This window comes from Hesperophylax consimilis, chromosome 13, assembly GCF_061612785.1.
Source record: "Hesperophylax consimilis isolate HC1 chromosome 13, BYU_Hcon_1.0, whole genome shotgun sequence".
NCBI lineage: Eukaryota > Metazoa > Arthropoda > Insecta > Trichoptera > Limnephilidae > Hesperophylax > Hesperophylax consimilis.
Window position 1 is genome coordinate 28,602,644 of NC_142848.1, and position 22,940 is coordinate 28,625,583.

The 22,940-nt window shown below is 37.0% G+C and overlaps 3 protein-coding genes across 3 annotated transcripts; 1 reads left to right on the forward strand and 2 right to left on the reverse strand.

Moving 5' to 3' along the window:
- Nucleotides 1-1,069: 1,069 nt before the first annotated feature.
- On the forward strand, nt 1,070-14,437 carry Brd8 (Bromodomain containing 8). The gene is made up of 9 exons (XM_089638637.1): nt 1,070-1,204; nt 2,013-2,387; nt 3,145-3,388; nt 3,761-4,421; nt 4,790-5,072; nt 6,226-6,550; nt 9,197-9,350; nt 11,819-11,953; nt 13,274-14,437. The coding sequence occupies exons 2-9, from the start codon at nt 2,022-2,024 to the stop codon at nt 13,536-13,538; spliced, it is 2,433 nt and encodes an 810-aa protein (XP_089494763.1). The 5' UTR covers nt 1,070-1,204; nt 2,013-2,021; the 3' UTR covers nt 13,539-14,437.
- A 3,335-nt stretch (nt 14,438-17,772) lies between these two features.
- LOC149418732 (uncharacterized) lies at nt 17,773-20,607 on the reverse strand. The gene is made up of 3 exons (XM_089639152.1): nt 20,185-20,607; nt 18,802-19,755; nt 17,773-18,000 (listed from the first exon to the last, which is right to left on the reverse strand). The coding sequence occupies exons 1-3, from the start codon at nt 20,605-20,607 to the stop codon at nt 17,773-17,775; spliced, it is 1,605 nt and encodes a 534-aa protein (XP_089495278.1).
- A 236-nt stretch (nt 20,608-20,843) lies between these two features.
- On the reverse strand, nt 20,844-22,451 carry LOC149418733 (uncharacterized). Its single transcript, XM_089639153.1, has 2 exons — nt 22,258-22,451; nt 20,844-21,681 (listed from the first exon to the last, which is right to left on the reverse strand). The coding sequence occupies exons 1-2, from the start codon at nt 22,449-22,451 to the stop codon at nt 20,844-20,846; spliced, it is 1,032 nt and encodes a 343-aa protein (XP_089495279.1).
- Between the last annotated feature and the right edge of the window lie 489 nt (nt 22,452-22,940).

Genomic DNA, 22,940 nt, shown 5'->3' on the forward strand with positions numbered 1-22,940 from the left:
GAAATTAAAATTGAGGAAAATAAAAATAAATTCACACACAAAATTACAAAATGGATTAAAGAACAAAAAAGACAATATTACCAAAATTTCATAGCATAAAATACAAATAAAACCTTCACGTAACACACAAAACCAATATAAACACACATCACTCACAAACACACAAGATTATTTTCAATGTACTATTTTTTTTAATTTTAAATATTTTATTATGTATTTTTAATTTTAAATGTATAATTTTTCTCATTAAATGTATTATGTAGTTTATATTTCATATTATAAAATGAAGGCCTCAGCACGGGCAAGCCACCCAGTGAGGCCTACATTACTGGAAAACCTGAATTGTAAAAAATATTGTACCTAATAATTAATAATAATACTTTTGTAAGAAGGATTTTCGTACAAAATAATTAAAATTAGTGTGTTTTTTTTTAAGAAAAAAAATTTCGGGTTACAAATAGCCTGACAATATTTAAAAAATCTCGTACTACCACCACAGTAAGCGGAAAATGTTGCTTGTGTTGTGATGGAGGATTTAGCCAGCCGAGAAATTGAACAACTACGCCTGGGTGGGACCCAAACGCGATTTCAACTCAGCCACCGACCGGTCATTGTGTTGTTTTCTTGTTGAGAAAAGAGATATTCAAGTGTGGGACTCTCACTGTGAGTTCAATTCAGTGATCAAGTAAAATGGTTCAATAGTGTTGATTGGTCTTAGCCAAAGTAAAGTAGGAAGAAACCTATAAATATTTTGAAGAAAAAACTATATTTTAAATATTGTCTCAACATTTATTATATTAAAATTCATTTTATCAGAATTAGGATGTTAAAATTTATTGTTATTCCAATGTATTTATTAGGTTTTTTAGAAGGTTATTGTACTATTCCTAATACCAAGGATGAGAAAATAATATTTAAATAATTTTTTGTTAAATAATGTTGACACACAGAAATGCCGACGTCGCTTGAAATCGAATAAATTATTACGCCCAGAGACAAAGCGCCCACAGAGATTTATATTTTTAATTTTTGACGTTTACCTCGGGGTTATTTTCTATGGTTAAATTTTCGCTCGCACCGAAATGCCGGAAAGCGTTCTCTTTCAATATTCGTGTGATATTACATATATTCCTCTGGATACATAAAGTTTTGCTTCAGAATAAAATATCCAAACACATTTTTTACTTTGTGCGTTAAACGCCAGGTAGTTATTTATTATGTTGAATTAATTGTGTGCATAAAAATATATAACGATTACTGGCGTGTAGTTTCGGCGCATTTTTCTCATAACATGATCACTATATAATAAGTTCGAGTTAAAAGTATAATTACCCTGTCTGAACAATAATAATGTAATGTAGGGCTTTTAATACAAATTATTTTGCAATCTATGCAGGCTTTAACTTTGTAAATAAACAGAGGTCTCCTGTCGATATCATAATATTATCGTTTGACAGTTATGTACGCTGCACCTATATTTATTATAATATGGTATTAGTTATAGCGCTTTAAATATAACCTTATTTTCATAAGAATAGAACCAAACGTAGGGGGTATGACCTCCACCTGGTAAATACACATAAATAGCGCCTATTTTGGACCTTATAAATTATGCATGATTACTAGTCATTTAAAACTGTATTTAAAGTTATAGTAAAATTGTCATTCAGTTGAATCAAACCCTTGATTCAACTTAATGACAACAAACAACAACTTTTTGCATTTACGATTTAAAAAAATAGTGCTATTTCATATTATTTACGTAAATATCAATTTACGCGAAAATTTGCAAACTGACAGACCATTTTGAAAGAATACCGATTGAAACACTTTTCAAAAGTGATGTTAAGTATAATAGTATTTTAAGTTATTATGAAAAAAAAACAAAGTAACTTGATAACAATACAAATTGTATGATATTAATTTTTTTTAATTATATTTTTTTATAGACATACTATTTCGAGATACACTTGTCTTGGATAATTTTTTTGATCCAATATATATTTTTTAAGGGATAAGAAATGTCTTCAATTCAAGAACGCCTTCAGATAAAGCGTGTGCCACTGGACACGTGGAGCACCCAAGAAAAGCTATGTCTCGCCTCTTCTGTGGTCCGGAGTGGCGACCAAAACTGGATGTCGGTGTCCCGCGCCCTGAGATCTCTAGGGGATCCCAACCGCCCACCCGACTGGTTCTCACAGAAGAACTGCGCGGCACAGTATGGCACCATGCTGGAGAACGTGGAGACCCCACGCCGCAAGAAGAGGGCGGGCGAGGGTGTGACGGAGACCCCGCAGGAGTGCATCGTTAAGAAGCTGACGCAGCAGAGGATCCAGGAGCTTCAGAAAGAGATGGCCGAGACAGCAAGGACATTTGCTAAAATTAAGGTAAAATTAATTGATAACTTATTCATTGAAAGACATGGCATTACCAAATCAGGTCATTTTTTTAATATTTTTTTTATATTAACTCCACACAGGAGGCCCTGAAGAAAATAATTTCCCTCAGGGCCTATGTCATCTTTGGGGATGCTGTGTGGAGGGTCTTTTTGTGGAGAGGAAGGAGTGAACATGGGTCTTGAAGAGTCCCATGTTGTAGGAGGGAGGAAACACAGAGGCCGGCAGTTCGTTCCACAGCCGAGCTGTTGAACTTAAGAACGAATCATAGAAGCGACCCGCTCTCATGTGACAAATGTCAACTGTGTACAAATGTTGGGCGCGCGTTTGGCGTGTATCCCGACTACGCACCGGTGCCGAAGGGATCAATGACGCTAGTTCCTCAGAGCATCTTCCATTGTAATACCGATAGAACAAGGAAAGCATACCTACCTGACGCCTGTGCTCTAAAGATTGCAGTCCGTTTGTTAAGTGTCATGTCAAGAGTCGAAGAGAATAACAGAGGCGCTAGTGTATCATGCCATCAGAATGTCTGGGACATGTCAGAAGTTGGAGGTATTATAACTATTCTGCAGTGTCTGGTATGCCTGATATAAAAATATTGTACAAGAAAAAAAATATATATAAGAAACTAGTCCCCAATTTCAACAATCAGTGAAATTCCTGCGCACATTATTTATTAAAATTCGTAGGACTTAAATTCGAATTGAGCACAAATATTAGGTTACTGTAATGTTTCTTTTTACAGGAAGAAGTGAAGGAATTGACTTCGGAAAGCATCACGGAGAGCCGCGTCCGCGAGTTGAACACCGCTCTGGAGAACGCAAAGCGGGAGCGTGAACGCGGAGTGGCGCGGAGAGCGCAGTGGCTGCGCGAAAGGGAGCAGCGTCGAGGGCTGCTTGAGCGCGCGTGGCGACGGACAGAAGGAGCGGCGGCCCCGTTGCTCACCTCGCTGCTGCAGAGCCCCACGCATCATCAGAACTCCGTCATGGGTAACTAAACTTTCCCATTAATATGCTAATTGGAATAGATTACATTCGTTAAAGAGATAAACCGTGTGTCCGTGTGCGAGAAGTAAGGTCAATTTTTCCTTACTTCTGTTGAAATTGATCCATTATTTTCAAATATCAAATTTCTTTCTTGAACAGAAAATCAATTGCGTTGTCTACTCTGGATCCTTGTCAAGTCTTACGTAAATTGGTGACTAAATCAGTTTGCTTTCATATCGATGTGGATTACACTTTATCTTTTGGGATTTCAGTAGAGCACAAATTCCCGACCTTTTTCAGGTTTCAACCTGATGCATATTTAAGATCTGTATCAATTTAGGCTAGTGTCTTTTAAAACTCATTGGTCTTTTATAGAAGTCGGCAGTCCATCAGCTGGTGCGCCCACCCTATCACTCCTGTTGGAAAAGACATCAAATCCAATACCAGTCATTTCGACGGAGCCCCCCATGCTGCAGCCAATATCTGTATCAAAGTCCGAACTCCTAAAAATTGAGCAGATCAAATCGGAACTTCAGGAATTTGAGCAGCAGTTCCGCGACGCTTCAAATTCTGAAGCCCTCAACAATATCCCACCTCTGCAGAGTGTTCCACCACCGGAGCTGATGCCGACAAAAGAATCCCCTCAAACTGAAAAAACACCGGAAAAAATTGAAATAGACGACATTGAAATCAAAGCCGAAGACGTTTATGCGTTTTCCGATATCGATTTGGATATTCCGCCAGTTTCTTCAATCCACAAGTCTTCACACAGCCGGACCCTGCATTCTGACAAGAACCTCTTCAACAAGAGAGAGCTTACGGGAAGCGTTGCCAGTCTTGACGAGGTTTCTTCTCCCTCGGGTGCCGACAGTGGTACGGATGTGCTAAATTCACTCTTGTCCCCAATGAATGTGAATGAAAATTCTAATACTGAAGTACCGCCGAGTGGAAGTGTCCTTCCTAACCCGCCAACGCCACCCCCTGAACCTGAAAACCAAACGGAAGCAGCTGTAGCTGACAATGTAGTCACTAAAGAGTATGTTTTATTTATTGTACTACATGATGTATGTATCGATTATTTTTCCTTACTCCGGTTCCTACCCGTTCTTATCGAGTTCTCTGTCCTCCCCGTCTTGGTCTAATCTTATTCCACACTATTCTAATGACTCTGGGTCACTTATGCTGACCCAGTTGATCATCATTTTTGGCATTTGGCATTATTCCATAATTATCCAGCCCATCACAGACTTTAAGACCTACAAATTCTTAGGATGCGATGGTTTCATGCTCACTTATATTCCTAAGTTCCTGGTTAATTTTCTGTAAATTTGGTTTCTTCTTTTAGGTTAGCCAACACTACAAGATTTGTAAAAATGTTAGGTAATTTTAAACTTTGTTTTCCAGGGATTCCAATGAAAAACCTGACCCAGAAGAAATTGACCCTGTTGAAAATTTGAATGATGAAACAATTAAAATGGAAATAGATACCGATGCCACACCTGAGCCAACTATCCCGGAAGACGAAGACAGCAGCGATGGAGAGATGAATCAAAAGGTGGCCGATATAAAGAAAGACCTTGATGCTAAAAGGTCCCATGAAGACTTGGCTGAGAGATCTGAGAATAGCGAAATGGAAGAAGAAGAAGTCTCTCCAAGAGATGAAAATTTAGATGAAACCAGTAATATGGTAAGTTAAAATATCGGATAATGGGGAACAAATTTAATGTTTAGTCAACGCCGATGTGTGGAAGGACCTGACAGCATTGATCCACTGCAAACCAGTGCACTAACTCGGTGGGATAAAGCCAAACCCCTGTTCACAGTTGATGTTGGCTCAATGAGATTGGGTAATTTCTTCGACTCCTTATGTAAATCGTTACCAGAGATGTGCAAAATGGGTACCCAAAACCATTTGAAATGCAAAATGGAAATGGGTCAAAACTTTTCTATTTGAAAATGCAAAATGATTTTTAGAAAAGCATTTCAAATGCAAAATGCAAAATACCTATTTTCAAAATGCATTGAAAATGCAAAATACCTATTTTCAAAATGCATTGAAAATGCAAAATGGTTTCTCAGGTCAAACAATTAAAATAATTATAGAATTTTTAAACAATTTTGTCATTTAATAATGGACATCAATGTAGAACAAACATATTACATGATGGTAAATCCAAAAACACCACGACTACAGATTATGAAACTACAAATAATTTGCGCGGGACTAATTTTGCCAACGTAAAAACATAGAAACTGCTATCTAACATTTAATATTACAGCGTCATGGCCCCATGTTCAGTATTTTTTGTAATGGTATCACTCAGTTGCCGGGCTCCTACCAGGGAGCAACTTGATAAATATAAATTATCTCTCTTAGCGAGGTTGAGGACCGACTGATATTTGGGGCTTATGAAAAAAGATGAGTGGAGATAGTAGGAAGAATGTTGCAAAAAAGCATTTAAAATGGAAAATACATTTAGAAAAGCATTTAAAATGCAAAATGGTTTTTAGAAAAGCATTTAAAATGGAAAATACCCATTTTGAATTTTGCATTTCCATTTGAAATAAAGCACATCTCTGATCGTTACACATGTAAACGAACTAACGGCATCCTTCTATACTCTCTCACTCATTCCAGATCTCTTCACAACCGGACTGCCCTTTCGTTATTAACTATCTCATATTGTCGGTCAATCAGGTGGTAATATAATTCCCGTGAGAGGGAAGGTCTTGTGTATTGTTGTCTTGTACATTTGATATTGCTGCTGATTACTTCATTTTAGGTTTATAATTCAATCCTGCCTAGCAATTCATTAAATCTTCTTATTGATTTGTTTTAGGAAATTGAAACAATGGAAAACTCGGAGATTCTGGAATCGAAGGATTCAAACACGGATAATGTCTCAACTGACCAGCACCAGCAGGTGGAAACTCACACAGAAACCGATGATGATACCCCGATTGAAGTCATCAAGGAGATGAATCCCGGCAAGACGAAGCGAGACTATTCGCGGAAGAAAACGGAGAAGGAAGAGGCGGCTGGGTCCCCTGCAGAAATGGAGGGTGTGGTATCCAACAAGTCCGAGTATAGCGATGAGATTGGATCGGATAACTCCCAAGGGTCTACCGATAAGAAGAGCCTCAGCAGGAGATTTAGAAATGAAGGTTTGTTTTATCAAAACATATTTACTATTGTTGTCGAATTTCATACCAAGATATAGCCGAGAGACATGTCAAATACATGCCCAACTTTTTTACAACTCGTTTTAGTGATTTTTGTGCTTCATCCCTCATACATAGAGATGGCAAAATTTCGTTTTAACTAAAAACGCGAAAAAATATTTATGGTTCGAAAATAGGGCATTTATAAGTTTTCTTTGCGTTTCAAGGTATTTGAAAGTGTTTCCAGTGATTTCTATTTCGCGAATTAACGCGAAAAACGTGATTTTGGCCGTATTTCAGCTAAATTATTCTATTTAGCGAAATAGGCGCGAATTTCCCGAAAATACCGGGTATTAAAATAATATGCGAGAATTTAAAAAAATCGATATTTATCAGCTCTAACTTCAGCTCGCGCTCCACCGACTGTGTGCGTAAACGCTTTCCGAGAATATAGCGTATTTCAGAAGTCAAAGAACCATACAAATTGGAGAAGCTGATACAGTAATATTTAGTCCAGTACAACTAAAGAAGAATTAAGAAAAATGCATAAGGAAGGTAGTTTCATGTGAATGTGCAGGGAAAAGTATTATGCCTACTTTATTTCATTTTTGGAAGCCTTTCCTACGATTTTTTATAATTTTGTTACTATTTTATGTGTAAATATTTAATATTTTTGTACTGTAGGCTAAAATTGCTTTTTGACATTACACAAATTGTGCGAAATAAATTACGCCTATTGATGTTAATCGCAATCTGCATTTGTTGTGTTTGTGTTCGACCCGTACTTAGAGTTTCCTTCCTTATTAATTTAATATTAAAATTAATTATTTAAAATCTTTCACATGGAAATACTTGCAAATGAAGGTTAAACATATATTTTACCAAAAATACTTAAAATATGCGATAAAAACATTCAGGAAATACATTTTTTTCTATTTTGCTACAAAACGCTAAATTATGCCTCAAAATGCTATAAAACGCTAAATTTCCAATTGTTAATGCTAAAACATCTGAAAATTAATGCTAAAATTTGCCATCTCTACTCATACAACATAACCCTAGTCCACTTCTTCCATTTCTACTCATACAACACAACCCTAGTCCACTTCTTCCATTTCTACTCATACAACATAACCCTAGTCCACTCCTTCCATCTCTACTCATACAACATAACCCTAGTCCACTTCTTCCATTTCTACTCATACAACACAACCCTAGTCCACTTCTTCCATTTCTACTCATACAACACAACCCTAGTCCACTTCTTCCATTTCTACTCATACAACATAACCCTAGTCCACTTCTTCCATTTCTACTCATACAACACAACCCTAGTCCACTTCTTCCATTTCTACTCATACAACATAACCCTAGTCCACTCCTTCCATCTCTACTCATACAACATAACCCTAGTCCACTTCTTCCATTTCTACTCATACAACACAACCCTAGTCCACTTTTTCCATTTCTACTCATACAACACAACCCTAGTCCACTTCTTCCATTTCTACTCATACAACATAACCCTAGTCCACTCCTTCCATCTCTACTCATACAACATAACCCTAGTCCACTTCTTCCATTTCTACTCATACAACACAACCCTAGTCCACTTCTTCCATTTCTACTCATACAACACAACCCTAGTCCACTTCTTCCATTTCTACTCATACAACATAACCCTAGTCCACTTCTTCCATTTCTACTCATACAACACAACCCTAGTCCACTTCTTCCATTTCTACTCATACAACATAACCCTAGTCCACTTCTTCCATTTCTACTCATACAACATAACCCTAGTCCACTTCTTCCATTTCTACTCATACAACATAACCCTAGTCCACTTCTTCCATTTCTACTCATACAACATAACCCTAGTCCACTTCTTCCATTTCTACTCATACAACATAACCCTAGTCCACTTCTTCCATTTCTTAAAACGACCTTTTGGATAGCATCCCCAAAGACTAAGAACTCATGCTCAAGATAAATATGTACATGGTTTATGACTGAGGGGTCCAAGGCTTTGGGTTCCCATCCCGGCATTCAGCCTTCTGCTATCTAGATCTTACATTATTGCACAAGCAACACTTTCTGCTTAACCTTTACATACCCATATATCACGGAAATTACTTATTTTAAGTTGGAAAAAACCATTGTGCGATTTTTAAAAACATTTTTATGTTTGCATTTAAAATTTTCATATTTAAAAAATGGTTTGCTTATTTCTAATAATAAAATTTGAAGGCATATTTCATCACCTTTCAAAAACAGTTTTTTATTTTGAAATATATTCAAAAATATTCCATTTATTTGGATTTTATTGCAAAGTGGAAATACTCTGGTCTTCTGATAAAATATACCAGAGGCCTGAGCGGTCAATATTCCTTTTTCCCTTTCCAGTAACTCTCAGATATTAGTTGAGAAGTATTTTTTTTATACCTTTTATTTTAACTGGATATCACCCACTTACACCCGGCAGTTAATAATTAAGTAATGCAAAAAGATGATATATTAAAAAGTTGAGCTTAAATACATATGTAATATTATTGTGGCCCTTTCCAGTAAAATATATTATTTTAATTTTCAGCGAGATTTTAAAAAATAAAGTAATTGTAATAATTATATTTGTGTATTGAATTTCAGTATCGGGTTCCCGCTCCGAGAGTCCGGCCACTCCTCTGGACTCGCTGCCCGGCAGCCCTGCCCCCTCCACACCTCCCCCTCCGGGAACCTCCGCCACCGAACCCGACAAGGAATATCGCACCTGGAAAAAGGCCATTCTCTTAGCATACAGCAGGTATAATACCAGGACAAGTATTGACACATTTATTCTGTCATCATCACATTTGTTCAGTTTGAAATGTTTTCTGTGTATTTAAATGCGCTATATATATCTCTTATTTTTTTAAATTTTCCGTAAAAACAAATACTGTTTAACCTTTTGAACGCATTAATTTGCTCCGTTTTATCTATACCCCTACGCGGTACATATTTTCAAATACCTATGCACGCAATTAAATGTCAAATTATAGCATTCTGGCATGATTTATTGGACTATACAGACAGAACAGATTATTCTCCACAATATGAAAACAAATCCTCGTTTGTCAACACTCTTAGATGTTTATAAAAACAAAAACATAAAATTTCATACAAAGACGTACCGTATCTTTTGAATGTGGTCCCGCCATTCACTCGGCGTGTGTGTACTTAGGTGATAGACACAAGTGGGACACCATGATCACTTATCATTTTTAGTTATGAAAAGTTGTGAATGACATACTAGTACTAACGCCATCCGTTGACAAAAATGTAAACTAAAGGACTAAAAGGCGCGAAGAGGCGCACTTGATTATCGATCTTTTTTTATGAAATACAATTTTATTTTTGAGAAATTCTTGTATATGTCAGCATCGTGATAGTTCTACGAATGTCCAAGTGAGCAAGAAATACATTTATGACAAAAGAGCGCTGGAATATCGGCCGTCAAAGTTTCCGTATCAACTGTTGATACAGCCGCGTGTGAGTATAGACTTTTTGCCGTAACAACAGTTGATACGGCCGCATGCAAAGAGTTAAGAAACTAGATAAAATTATCTTTCTAGTGTATGCATTTTAAATAAACATAACTATTTCTAAATGTTGTCAAAAACGCTAACCACATTTTTACTTGATTTTTTACTCCAATCATAGAAAAATTAAGAGAACTCGATTTTTCAAAAACACATTCATTTTGTATGGGGAATTTGTAAGAATCTATAACTTCTCTGTTATCTCGTTCATATAATAAAAAAACAACAAATCATTGTTACGATAGCGGCACGAAATATGAATTATTCATTTTGGCTATTTTAAGGATTTAATTAAGTTAAATAAGGGACCTTCTGTCCAGGCCACCATAATTTAAGCCTCTCGACTGAATGCTAATTTTTACGTAAATAGTATTGTCATCTTACGGCATTTAAATTAATTTTATTTGTTTTATACTAAAAAAACAAATCTTTTAAATAAATACAAAAACATATTTTTCTGTTATTTTTACTACACCCCCCCATGTCATCAAAAATAAGCAAAGCAAAGACCCCCCTGCCCCCCTATAGTGCTTACATAATACTTGAACGGCCCCTAAGACATGGAATGAGATATGTCATTTAGTTACATTACGTACTTAGGACCTAAATTATTTAATATCATTCCTAATGCTTGGAAAACGAAAAGTACAAATTTTTATGTTTTGCGCAAATTGGTCAACGACTGGCTCCTTGATTTAGGGAGGGTAAAAAGTGAAAAAATGTTGATCAATAGATAATCTCATTATAAAAAATATATATGTACATTATTGTCAAAACACTGATACATAATTACAATAACAATACAAAAACACATATTTATCACCTCTGAACACAATTGTCTATTCTGTATTAATCTACACTTTATTTATCAATGCTATCGATTATTTTCTAATCATCCAACTATAATTATAAACTTATAAACTACCCTTCCCATTTTTTCTACCTTACAACTCCTGTGGTGATCTGTCTTTTTATTACTACTATCTGGCTGTTATTTACTTTACCGGTTTTGTTTCATATTAAGTGCCAAATTATGACATGAACTAATCTTGTCAATTTGACTGGCCTAAAACAGGATCCATTCCTAGTTGGCTAGTCAAAGTTTCCGCATGTTTTATTGCATGATTTTTATGTGAAATAAATTTATTATTATTATTAATTAAAAAATTTAAGTAGGTTTTCGCATTCCCCGTGGCTTCAAATTGATCTCGAATAGCTCTGTACAGGACCTTTGGATCTTTGCATATATTTGTGATACACAAACGTGGAATTTTCAAAATTGGAACTGATGAGAAAATTATTATCCAATTAAAATATAATCTTTTTGAATCCAGACAAGTGATTAAGTACTTACCTATAATATATTTAATTTTACAAATATTTTCATTCTAAATGTGTTAACGACTGTATTTTATTTTCAATTTAATAGCATGTAATTTATTTAGATGTCTGATTTTATGTGGAAGACAGTATTGTACTCACCGCTCTGTTCAGTTGAAATAAACAAACATTATTATATTTGAAATAGGCGTTGACAAGGTCTTCTTTTTCAGCCCAATTTTTAATAATAATAAGTGTATAGCGCCGCTTTTGTGAAAAATCACCTCAAAGGCATAAAAATCTTAAATCATTACCACGTCATTCAATTCCAGTCTCTCGGTTGATGAATTATAATATCTTATACCTTTTGTAGGTTAAACACACTGAAGTACGCTTCGATTTTCACCAAACCCATCACCGATGACCTCGCTCCTGGATACAGTCAGGTCGTGAAGAAGCCCATGGATCTCTCAACCATACGCAAGAATATTGACATGGGCGTCATCAGGTAATTCTCTTCTTTCTTCTTCTTCATCAACTTTGGACTTGGGCATTAATAATTATTCCAATGCTGTAATGTAACATTTCATTGATTCTAGCCAACTTTCACCCATCCAAAGCCAGCTTTTTTTTCTCTCTCTGTCCACTGCTTGAGATACATGTATATTTTTTTTATAGTGAATGGCATAAGAACAAAATACTGAAAAATATGTTTTTTTTAGTATTTGTACACCAATGAAGAGAACTAGCTCTTGACTTTGGTGTAGGAGTAAAAAGTTTTATCATGGAGTGTATGACACAGGTGTGGTAACATTATAAAATATAAATATGTTTTAAAAATAATTTTACTCTAAGCCAGCAACTTTCCTAGCTCTAAACCTTATATCCACTGCTTGAGATAAAGCCAACAACTTTCCTAGCTCTAAACCTTATATCCACTGCTTGAGATAAAGCCAACAACTTTCCTAGCTCTAAACCTTATATCCACTGCTTGAGATAAAGTCAACAACTTTTATAGCTCTAAGCCTTATATCCACTGCTTGAGATAAAGCCAACAACTTTTCTAACTCTAAGCCTTATATCCACTGCTTGAGATAAAGTCAACAACTTTTATAGCTCTAAGCCTTATATCCACTGCTTGAGATAAAGCCAACAACTGTTCTAACTCTAAGCCTTATATCCACTGCTTGAGATAAAGTCAACAACTTTTATAGCTCTAAGCTTTATATCCACTGCTTGAGATAAAGCCAACAACTTTTCTAACTCTAAGCCTTATATCCACTGCTTGAGATAAAGCCAACAACTTTCCTAGCTCTAAACCTTATATCCACTGCTTGAGACAAAGTCAACAACTTTTATAGCTCTAAGCCTTATATCCACTGCTTGAGATAAAGCCAACAACTTTTCTAACTCTAAGCCTTATATCCACTGCTTGAGATAAAGCCAACAACTTTCCTAGCTCTAAACCTTATATCCACTGCTTGAGATAAAGTCAACAACTTTTATAGCTCTAAGCTTTATATCCACTGCTTGAGATAAAGCCAACAACTTTTCTAACTCTAAGCCTTATATCCACTGCTTGAGATAAAGCCAACAACTTTCCTAGCTCTAAACCTTATATCCACTGCTTGAGATAAAGTCAACAACTTTTATAGCTCTAAGCCTTATATCCACTGCTTGAGATAAAGCCAACAACTTTTCTAACTCTAAGCCTTATATCCACTGCTTGAGATAAAGCCTATAACTTTCCTAGCTCTAAACCTTATATCCACTGCTTGAGGTAAAGCTATGCATGCAAATATTAATCTGATAATTTATTTTTTTCCAGAACAACTAAAGATTTCCGCAGAGACGTCCTGCTCATGATGAACAACGCCCTGATGTACAACCGATCCGATCACCGGGTCCACGTGATGACTCGGGAGACCCTGGGGGACATCCACACACAGCTGAACATCCTCCTGCAGGCACAAGGCCACGTCACCCACGGCACCCCCCTCTCCCGCCTGGCGCGCCCCCCACACCTGTCCCGCTCCGCGCCGCCCCCCCAGCGCAGGAAGAGGGGAGGGGGAGAAACACCAACCCCTAGTTAAACGCCTTCACATTTTACACTTACGGTTGGGTTACTTCACACAAATTGAAATGTAACATTGTCGTCAAATAATGGTCAGTCAGTAACACTATGTTTTTTTTTTAAATTTGATAAGTTCCAAGTTAACCCCTTCAGTGATCATTAATCACTTTTTTTTAATGAATTAATTTTATTTTCTAAACATAAAAGCTATTACGGGACCAAAATGGGACTGAAAGTTTGAGATTATGGTGCATATTGTCAAGAAGTTCATAAACAAGATATGAATTTTTATTAATTCAAAACACTGCTCAGTACTAACATCGTGTGATATCGCCCGATTTGCAGATATTGGGAGACGGGAGGGTGGTATCTCGTTTTAAATCAACGCCGCTGTCTTTTGTCCGGCTTCAACATAAATCGTATTTATTTTCACCCGAGTATATTCGGGAATGGTCTTTTCTGCAGGTAAAGTTTGCCCGAGTTATCGTGGGTGTGGGAATTTTCACACGTAATAGCCTCGTAATGTAGTTCTTAAGCAGATAAATGCTGATTCTAGGTATTCTTCTGATCAGCAGAAAAGCACAACTAGTTACAAACTGCGCTACAGAAATGATCCAAACATTATTATTGACTCTCATGTTGTTATTCTTTTCAGCTAATAACAATTTGATAAAAAGCTGATACGGAACTAGAATCGGCGTTTTAGGCGGATCTTTCAAATGTCTAAAAAAAACAAAATGGCGCTAATTGGCCATTTGATGACAATGTTAAGCAGAAAAAAGTATTTTTAGTACAATGGTAATATATACTGTCAATTACTTCATTATTGAGTGATGAAAAATATTTGTAATACATAGCACAGAATGTATGTGTTTTCTTTTTAATAAATAATTAATACTTTGTTTTTATTTAGTACAAGTTGAAACTCGTTTTTATCCATACGTAATATAACCCGTCGTATCCCGGAACCGCATATGTGAGTGCTGCACATTATCTACGAATTAAAAAAAAATTATATATATTTATGTGCGATTTTAACCCTTATGTATAAAGAATTTGTATGAAGAACAAGGTCTCAATCGCTTGGGCTATTCTCGTTCTTTACGCAGTAAATACCGGAAGGACTTCTAGCTTTATATATGTTGATTATTTGTTATAAATAATACATTGACTTACATATTAATATGGATTAATTATACACGATGATATTATTTATTTTATATGGCAATACTAAATTTTTTTTGGTTGGCAGCAGTGTCTATGAAATATTTTGTGCGGATGAATTACGATATTATGAATATAATCCAACTCTTGAAATGAATATAGTCGTCGTCGGCGGCGCCGCATACTAATTGACATATCGCGTAAGTGACTTAATAAACGAAATTAAAATTAAAAGTGCGTATTTTTCCATCTCCCCCGACATAATAAATCATGTTTTGAATTAATAAAGCTAAATCCATTTATTTGAAAGTGAAATATTGCGTATTTACCGTGAAACGGAATTCGTAACCTTTACCAAAATTAATTGTTCTGTTTAATGCCGTAGAGATTCATTTTGCGGGCTTCATAACGGCCGTAGTGTCAAAGCGCGGTTCTATTTTAAAGTGCCAAAACGAAGAAATTCATCAAAAAAACGTAAGTAATGTTTTTTTTATACATAGTTTATTGTTCGATAAATTTAAAATACGAAAACTCAATATAACCGACAAAATATTACGTCAAAGTATACGCGATGTTTTCGTGATAAAAAATTTCGTTTTATTACCAGTTATGTTGCATCATATATTGTGTGATTTGCTATGTTTTGTATTTCATTTGGCAGATAAATCAATTGAGATCATATACCACAGCCTTCGATTTGTCCATATTTAGTTAATATTTTACAAAAAATAATATTCCAATGTCTCCCGCGCTAAAAATCTCTCAAGAAATATTTTGACGTTTCTCTATCGATATTTACGTAAATATTGCCTAATCTAATAAGGATTGTACATCATTATGTAAAGAAAACTATTGAGATTGTGTATAAAAGCCCTAGTTTCGTCAATATTTAGTTAATATTTTTTAATTAAATAAATACGACACATCGGAAACCTGCACAAATACATGTGTACTATTTATATTTATGTGTGAGACGCCATATTGAAATAACATTCGCGCATGCGTAAACTGCATGTTGGCTGCGCGCGCCGTTTTAAACGTTTTTTTACATATTTAAATTTTGTATGTAAGATACAGGGAACATACAAAGTATTATTTATTAAATATTATTTATTAGAAATATTTATTTCTAATAATATTTATTAGAAATATTATTTTTTATTTATAAAAATAGTGTGGAGGATGTTATGCGGCTGTGGATAGCCACGGATACTTACCTGTAGTAGCGGGGCTATCGACTCGGAGAAGTAAAAGAAATTTCCACGTTTAATTATTTATTTAATGAAGGTACGTTTAACATTTGTAAGCAAAGTGTTAATCCTAAGACGCTCGAAAACAGAGTGGCGCTGCGGTCGCCGGCGTGTCCGCTGGAACGTTCGGCGACCCGAGCGGCCGGTGTTGCAATTACATAAGTGTGACCATCTTAATATTAACAATATTGGGGGTGCTTTCTTATATCCCGACAGCCTCCCCTCCAGTGTCCACGACATACTAAAGGAGTTGGGATATAAGAAGCAACATATTGGTCAGCAAGAGAACTTAATTCTAATACAGTATTTACTAGTTAAGATTACTTATAATAACTATAGGTGTTATTGCTAAGTTTTTAATTACAATGAGTGTTTGCAGTCTTAATTTATTTACAAAGTAACTTAAAACTAAAAGTTTGCTAATATACCGCGTTTGCGGTGTCAGGTGCATCGACGAACTAGTTGTTCGGAGCATTGTTTATTACTTTGTAGTGGATGGAAATCCAAGTTTGATTCCAGTTTGTGGTTTTACTGTATAAATCGTGAAATTTTTCTAAGTTAAACCATGTACAGTGCAACTGCATGATTTTTACGCAGAGTGCGTGCTATGTAGCGCTGGTCATGATATTATTATATAATAGGATATAAAAATATGTAATCCTATCACCTATGATAAACTTGAAATTAGCATTGTACATGATAATTGAATCGAAAATATGTAGTCATAATTAGCTTAGGAAACATTTCTGCGTTTAGAGACATATTTGTTTGACATAAAATATAAATGTATAGTGAGCTATAACTAGAGTATGAAATGTTTATAGAAATATAAGCATAAATAATACAGTTGTCTTAATTAAAGAAGTACATGTATAAGGTAACCTTAGTAAGGTGTTCATTATGGTATTAGAAATCTAATATGTTACGCTAATCTGTAGCGGTGAATTGGTAATTTTAAATTAACTATGCAACACGTCTGTCATCAGTATGTAAATATGTGTTTTTTGAAGACAAAAAGTCGAATAACCATGTTTATTTACATACGTATGAACAAAGTGGGTTAATGTTCCTTAGTTAGGAAAGTAATACATCATCAGCTGTTTACTGTTATTGCATGAGAAAAAAAATAATAATAATGATACATTAAATAACAGAAGTTTTCGATAATATGGTTCTCTAGAAGTATATAGTGCCTATACGTCCAGAGAAGCATATTTAAAAGTACACCAAAAGTACCTTGGTACATGGTTAAAAAAAAAAAAAAAAAATATGAACAATGCTCATATTGGTAGTCGATCACACTTGTGATGACGGTTGATGCTAATAATTGAGTAGCAATTGCATATATAAATGCTATTAAGCAGTGAAAAGTTTTCAATAATATGCTTACAAAAAAAATAAATGAACTATGCTCATTATATTGGTAGTCGATCACACTTGTGATGACGGTTGATGCTAATAATTGAGTAGCAATGCATATATAAATGCTATTAAGCGGTGAAAAGTTTTCATCCGAACATACAGTTATTGTATAATTGTTATACGTTTTAAGGTGCATGAGTTATGCAGTTTACAAGATGATTTGTGTTCATCGTAATGACAATGTTTCACACTCGTGAATACATAATAAATTATAATTATAATTATTTCATAACAAACAATACTAAAGTCAAATTTCCATCAAAAATATGTAAATTTAATATTGTTTGGTTTGCAGTATTTTTTAAGAAAAAAGATATACTGAATATGGTTTGCAAGAGAAAGCTAGGCAAAATTTAGAAATTAATTTCTATCATGAGTTATAGAAAAAAAATGTCAAATAGAAATGTCTTTGTGTGCTTATTCCGTTCCAAATCGCTTTGGAAAATGTACTTGCCGACCTGAACGAGTTGTAGTCTTGGTTACAGGTGTGATAGCGACAGGTGTGTCCATAGTTACATTTTCTTCGACCGGAACAAAGGCTGGCTTGAGTCTGTCTATGGAGACGCGTTTAGGTTTGCCTTTTATTGAAATGACAAATGTTTTGTCGTCGCGCTCCTCTACCTTGTAAGGACCTTCATAAGGATTCTGTAGAGGTTTTCTTACGCTATCCGTTCTCAGGAATACGTGTGTGGTGACAGGTAGGTCTTTGTGTATGAAGAATTTTCTAGTACTGTGATTGCTGGCAGGAGTCGATTTAATATGCTCGAACTTCCTTTGTAGACGACCTACGTACGTGTCGGGTTCCTCACGGGGTGTTTCAGTGAAGAAGTCGCAAGGTAGCCTTAGTGTTCTGCCATAGGTGAGTTCTGCGGGTGAACATTTTAGGTCTTCCCGAACAGTTGCTCTCAACCCGAGTAATATGAGGGGGAGATTTTCAATCCAGTTCCGGTCACCACATGTCATGAGGGATGCCTTGAGCGTGCGATGCCATCTCTCTATTATCCCGTTCGCCTGTGGATGATACGCAGTAGTTCTGTTGTGTTTGATGCCAAACTTTTCTGCGAGTTTTTTGAATAGGCAACTCTCGAACTGACGACCTTGGTCCGTGGTGATGCTGTCCGGGGTTCCGTGACGAGCGATCCAGTGAGTTGTCAGTGCTGCGGCGACGGTTTCTGCTGAAATGTTTTTCAGGGGAATTGCTTCGGGCCATCGTGTGAATCGGTCAATCATGGTAAGTATGTACTGATACTCGTTGCATGAGGGTAGTGGACCAACTATATCGATGTGGATGTTGCGAAATCTGTCCTCAGGTAATATGTACGTAGTTAGAGGTGCAACAGTATGTTTTGATACCTTAGATTTTTGGCATGCTATACATTGTTTAACGAAGCTTTTGATGTCTTTCGCCATGTCGGGCCAAACAAATCTTTGTTTTAAAGTGTTCACCGTTCCCAGGATACCGGGGTGGCAAACATTATGAACGCTTTCGATCACTTGTTGTCTCATGCTGGGTGGTACTAGTGGTCGTACGTGACCTGTAGAAATGTCACACCACAATAGAGTGTCTGTTCCAGGGATCACCATCTGACGTAGAGCAAGGGTGCTGCCATCGTTAGCCTTGAATTGTCCGTCAGGTTGGCATTGCTCTAACCGCATTTGCTTGTAGTCAATTGTAGTGGGACTGTTGATCTCCTCTATGCGAGATAGTGTATCCGCAACTACATTCTGATGTCCAGAGACATATCTTATGTCGGTTGAGAACTGCGCTATGTAATCTAGCTGTCTCTCTTGTCGGGGAGAGCTAGACGCGCGTTTTTTATTCAGAGCGAAGGTGATTGGCTTGTGATCAGTGAATATAATGAAGTGACGGCCTTCAACGTGATTTCTGAAGTATTTCACGGATTCGTAAACGGCGGTCAGTTCGCGGTCAAAAGTGCTGTATTTTTGCTGTGCAGGTGTGAACTTTTTTGAGAAGAATCCAAGTGGTTCCCAAGTGTTCCCTTTTGATTGCTGTAGTGAGGCGCCTAACGCCTTGTCGCTGGCATCAACCATCATTGCCAGTTTAGCGTTTGGGTCGGGGTGCGCAAGTAAAGCTGCGTTTGCAAGTTGTTTTTTGCATTCTTCAAAAGCCTCAGTTAGTTCCGGGTTCCAGGTGATGATCCTCTTATCATTCTTTTTATACCCGGCAGTGCAGTTGTACAATGTTGCTTGGGTGTTGATAGATTTCGGCAGGAACCTGCGGTAGTAATTTAACATACCTAAAAAGCGACGTAGATCTTTCGCTGTTTTAGGTAGTGGGAAATCTGTCACAGCTTGGACTTTGTCCTTGATTGGAGTCATACCTTCCGGAGTGATAGTATGTCCGAGGAAGTTCACAGATGTGGCTCCAAATTGGCATTTCTGTACATTAATGACAAGACCGTTGTCTGTTAGTCGTTTGAGTAGTATATCTAGATGTTTTTTGTGTTCTTCATCGTCCGCTGAAGCTATTAGTATGTCATCTAGATAAACAAAACAGAAATCCAGGTCTCTTGTTGTCGCGTGCATGAAACGTTGGAAGCTCTGAGCGGCGTTTGATAATCCAAATTGCATGCGAGTGAATTCAAACAATCCAAACGGAGTGATGATTGCTGTTTTCGGGATATCCTCAGGTTCAACAGGTATTTGATGGTATGCTCGCGTTAAATCGATGGTTGAAAAAATCTTTGCTTTTGCCAGTTTATGAGCGAAATCTTGAAGCTGAGCTATTGGGTATTTGTCCGGCAAAGTTTTTGCATTCAATAATCTGTAGTCCCCGCATGGACGCCAGTCGCCGTTTGGTTTCTTTACCATGTGTAGGGGGCTGGCCCAGTTGCTTTTGGAAGGGCGGCAAATTCCTTGTTCCATGAGAAACTTGAATTCGCGTTTGGCTGCCTCGAGGAGTGCTGGTGCTAATCTGCGTGCACGTTCAGTTACTGGAGGGCCTCTAGTTTCTATGCAATGCGTCACAGAATGTTTGACTGCATCCGGTGTCTGCGAAGAAGGCCTGGTCAAAGCGGGGTATTTGTTGAGGATCTCGTGGTACTTCTGTGCTGAGGAAACTGTGGCAATGCCAGTTGTTGGTCCTCTATATGTAGCTCCTCTGATTTTTAGTCCAGTTGACTGATCTTCAAGTTTAGCTCTTCTCAAGTTAACGGTGAGGTTATAATGATGGAGGAAGTCTGCGCCAAGGATTGGTTTTGAGACGTCGGCTACGATGAAACGCCATTTCATAGTGCGGCGAAGGCCAAAGTAAAGTTCGATGGTTTTCGTGCCGTAGGTTTTTATCGGTTTTCCATTCGCTCCATATAAGGTTGAAGGGCAGTTGTCGGAAGTAATGTTGCCTTTGGATACTGTAATGTTTCTAGGAATTACAGAAACGTCTGCGCCAGTGTCCACTAAATATCTCTGAGATGTTCGCAGATCGTAGATGAAGAGACGACAAGAGGTTTCCGGAATCTCACACGCCTCTACTGGGGGATTCCGCTTTCGTTTCCCGACTTCTTTTTTTCATAAGTGCAAGGTTTCTTGCATTTGTATGCCTTCTCGCCAAATCGAGCGTGGTAGAAGCATTTTCCATCTTGATTCCGATTGGGAGATGAGTTGCGTGAACCGGATCCTGAGCGGCTATGGTTCCGACGGGGGCTCTGGTTTCTTCGTCCCCGATAGCCGAATGTGTTCTCATTTCTCGCTATGCGTAGCTGGGATACTTCACGCGAAAGTGCGGCGATTTGTTGCTGAAGTTGTAGCAGTAAAGATTGTTCATCTGTAGATGAAGAAGTCTCGTGCGGCTTGTGACGAGAGGTGTTTGCTTTATTGTTGTCATCAACAGCGCTGCAGTCGGTAGATTGGTACACATCTAAGATTTTGTCTGCAGCTGTGGCAAGTTGATTGATGTCGTTGTCCGGAAGAGCTGAAAGGATTGCTTGCACATGTTGAGGTAGGCGTTGTAACCATAAGGTGCGTACTATTGCGCTGTCTGCCAAGGTAGGTCCTGCGAGTTCAAGCATGTGACGTAATAGGCCGGTAGGCTTCCTGTCTTCCAGTTGTATGCCGGTCAGTAATCTAGTGAGGCGTTTTTCAGCAGAGTCTTGAAGTCGATCTATAAGTGCTGCTTTCAGATTGATGTATTTTTCTGAGGTAGGTGGTTGCATCACTACGTCGCTCACGCATTGTAGTGTTTGTGTGTCCAACGCTGCGATGATGATATTATATTTGGTGAAATCATCCTTGATACGCGAGTTGATGAACTGTGCTTCAGCTTGCACAAACCATAGTGAGATGTTTTCTCTCCAGCACGGTGGTAGTCTAACCGAGACATAATTAATCGTTGTTGCGGAGCTTGAATTGTCGATATGTTCCATGTTGGTGCGAATATTTTTAGCTGCCTGATCTTGATGTTCACTTGATGATGTGCTTGACGTATAGTTGTTCTTTTCCGAGGTCATTTCAACATAAATCGGAATAGCACTGAAGACAATAGTATGGCAAATCCTACAGGTTATAAAAATTTAGAATAATGCTAGAAATTAAAAAAAATAGATTGCCGATATCTATGTGAGTATTCTTCAAGTTTTGCCCAAAAAAAAAAATATTCTAGACGCAAACCTTTTTCGTAAAATGCGAAATGAATTTAAATAAATTTAAATAAATTTTACATGAGATTAATATTGTTGTTTGTGAACATAGAATGTAACATTATTGTACACTTTTGTTACAAGAATTGCAAATACCATGTGACATATTATTTTTCAGCATCTCAAGCAAGAATTTGATTTCTATGTGACAATACGTTACGCTAAATTTCAATCGAAATTTGTGTGAGAAATTAATGTTTTGTAAGAATATTTGAACACAGATAATGACAAAAAATGTGAAATTTACGTGGCGGGATCATGGATGTTGACGCTGATCAGGTTTCCGAGGTCGTCCGTTGCAGGTTGGATCTGGGCTGGAGACGGCAGGTAGATCGATGATGTGGAAGACCAGTTGTGGAAGAGGTTACCCGTTGTGGACAGATTGTGGAAGATGTAGTTTGAGATCTCCTCGTAGGCCAGATGTGGAAGATCTCGGCTCATGAATGATGATGTGAAAGGTGTGGAAGTTTCCACAAGTTGCGTCAGTTTTAGCTGAAATAGAGGGTAACACGCCTTTAGTTCAAATTACGAAAATGTCACAGTTTACAACAGAAGAAGGGCTTGTTGTTCGATTTATTTTATTTTTATACGCCGTGGATATACAGACGTAGAATGAATTCAGTGGGTATTCAGAATTGTAAAGCGGGTAATTGCAGAGCTACCCGTGGTGCAAACACATATGATTGAATATAATTTCTACAAAAAAATACTGGGATTTATTAAATTTTTACTAGAATTTAAATGTTTTAAATTAAAAATGAAAAGGTGCTTACCAAATTTGTCCCAGGACTCTGTTTTCGAGGTCATTCGCGTCGAACTAACACGTGTTTCGCGAAATTGAAAATGGCGAATGAATTTACAAAAGTTACGATTCAAAGTCGGAAGTCACCAGTTGTGGAGGATGTTATGCGGCTGTGGATAGCCACGGAT

Excerpts from the sequence above, each read along its gene's own strand:
- Brd8 (XM_089638637.1), top strand. The coding sequence starts at position 2,022 with ATGTCTTCAATTCAAGAACGCCTTCAGATAAAGCGTGTGCCACTGGAC. Across the intron at positions 4,422-4,789 it reads GACAATGTAGTCACTAAAGA|GGATTCCAATGAAAAACCTG; the intron begins GTATGTTTTATT and ends TTTGTTTTCCAG. Across the intron at positions 5,073-6,225 it reads TAGATGAAACCAGTAATATG|GAAATTGAAACAATGGAAAA; the intron begins GTAAGTTAAAAT and ends GATTTGTTTTAG.
- LOC149418732 (XM_089639152.1), bottom strand. The coding sequence starts at position 20,607 with ATGAAATGGCGTTTCATCGTAGCCGACGTCTCAAAACCAATCCTTGGC. Across the intron at positions 19,756-20,184 it reads GGGCCAGCCCCCTACACATG|AAATGCCAATTTGGAGCCAC; the intron begins GTAAAGAAACCA and ends ATTAATGTACAG. Across the intron at positions 18,001-18,801 it reads ACCCCGGTATCCTGGGAACG|AATCCTTATGAAGGTCCTTA; the intron begins GTGAACACTTTA and ends AAACCTCTACAG.
- LOC149418733 (XM_089639153.1), bottom strand. The coding sequence starts at position 22,451 with ATGAGCCGAGATCTTCCACATCTGGCCTACGAGGAGATCTCAAACTAC. Across the intron at positions 21,682-22,257 it reads AACATCCATGATCCCGCCAC|ACTACCACCGTGCTGGAGAG; the intron begins GTAAATTTCACA and ends TGTCTCGGTTAG.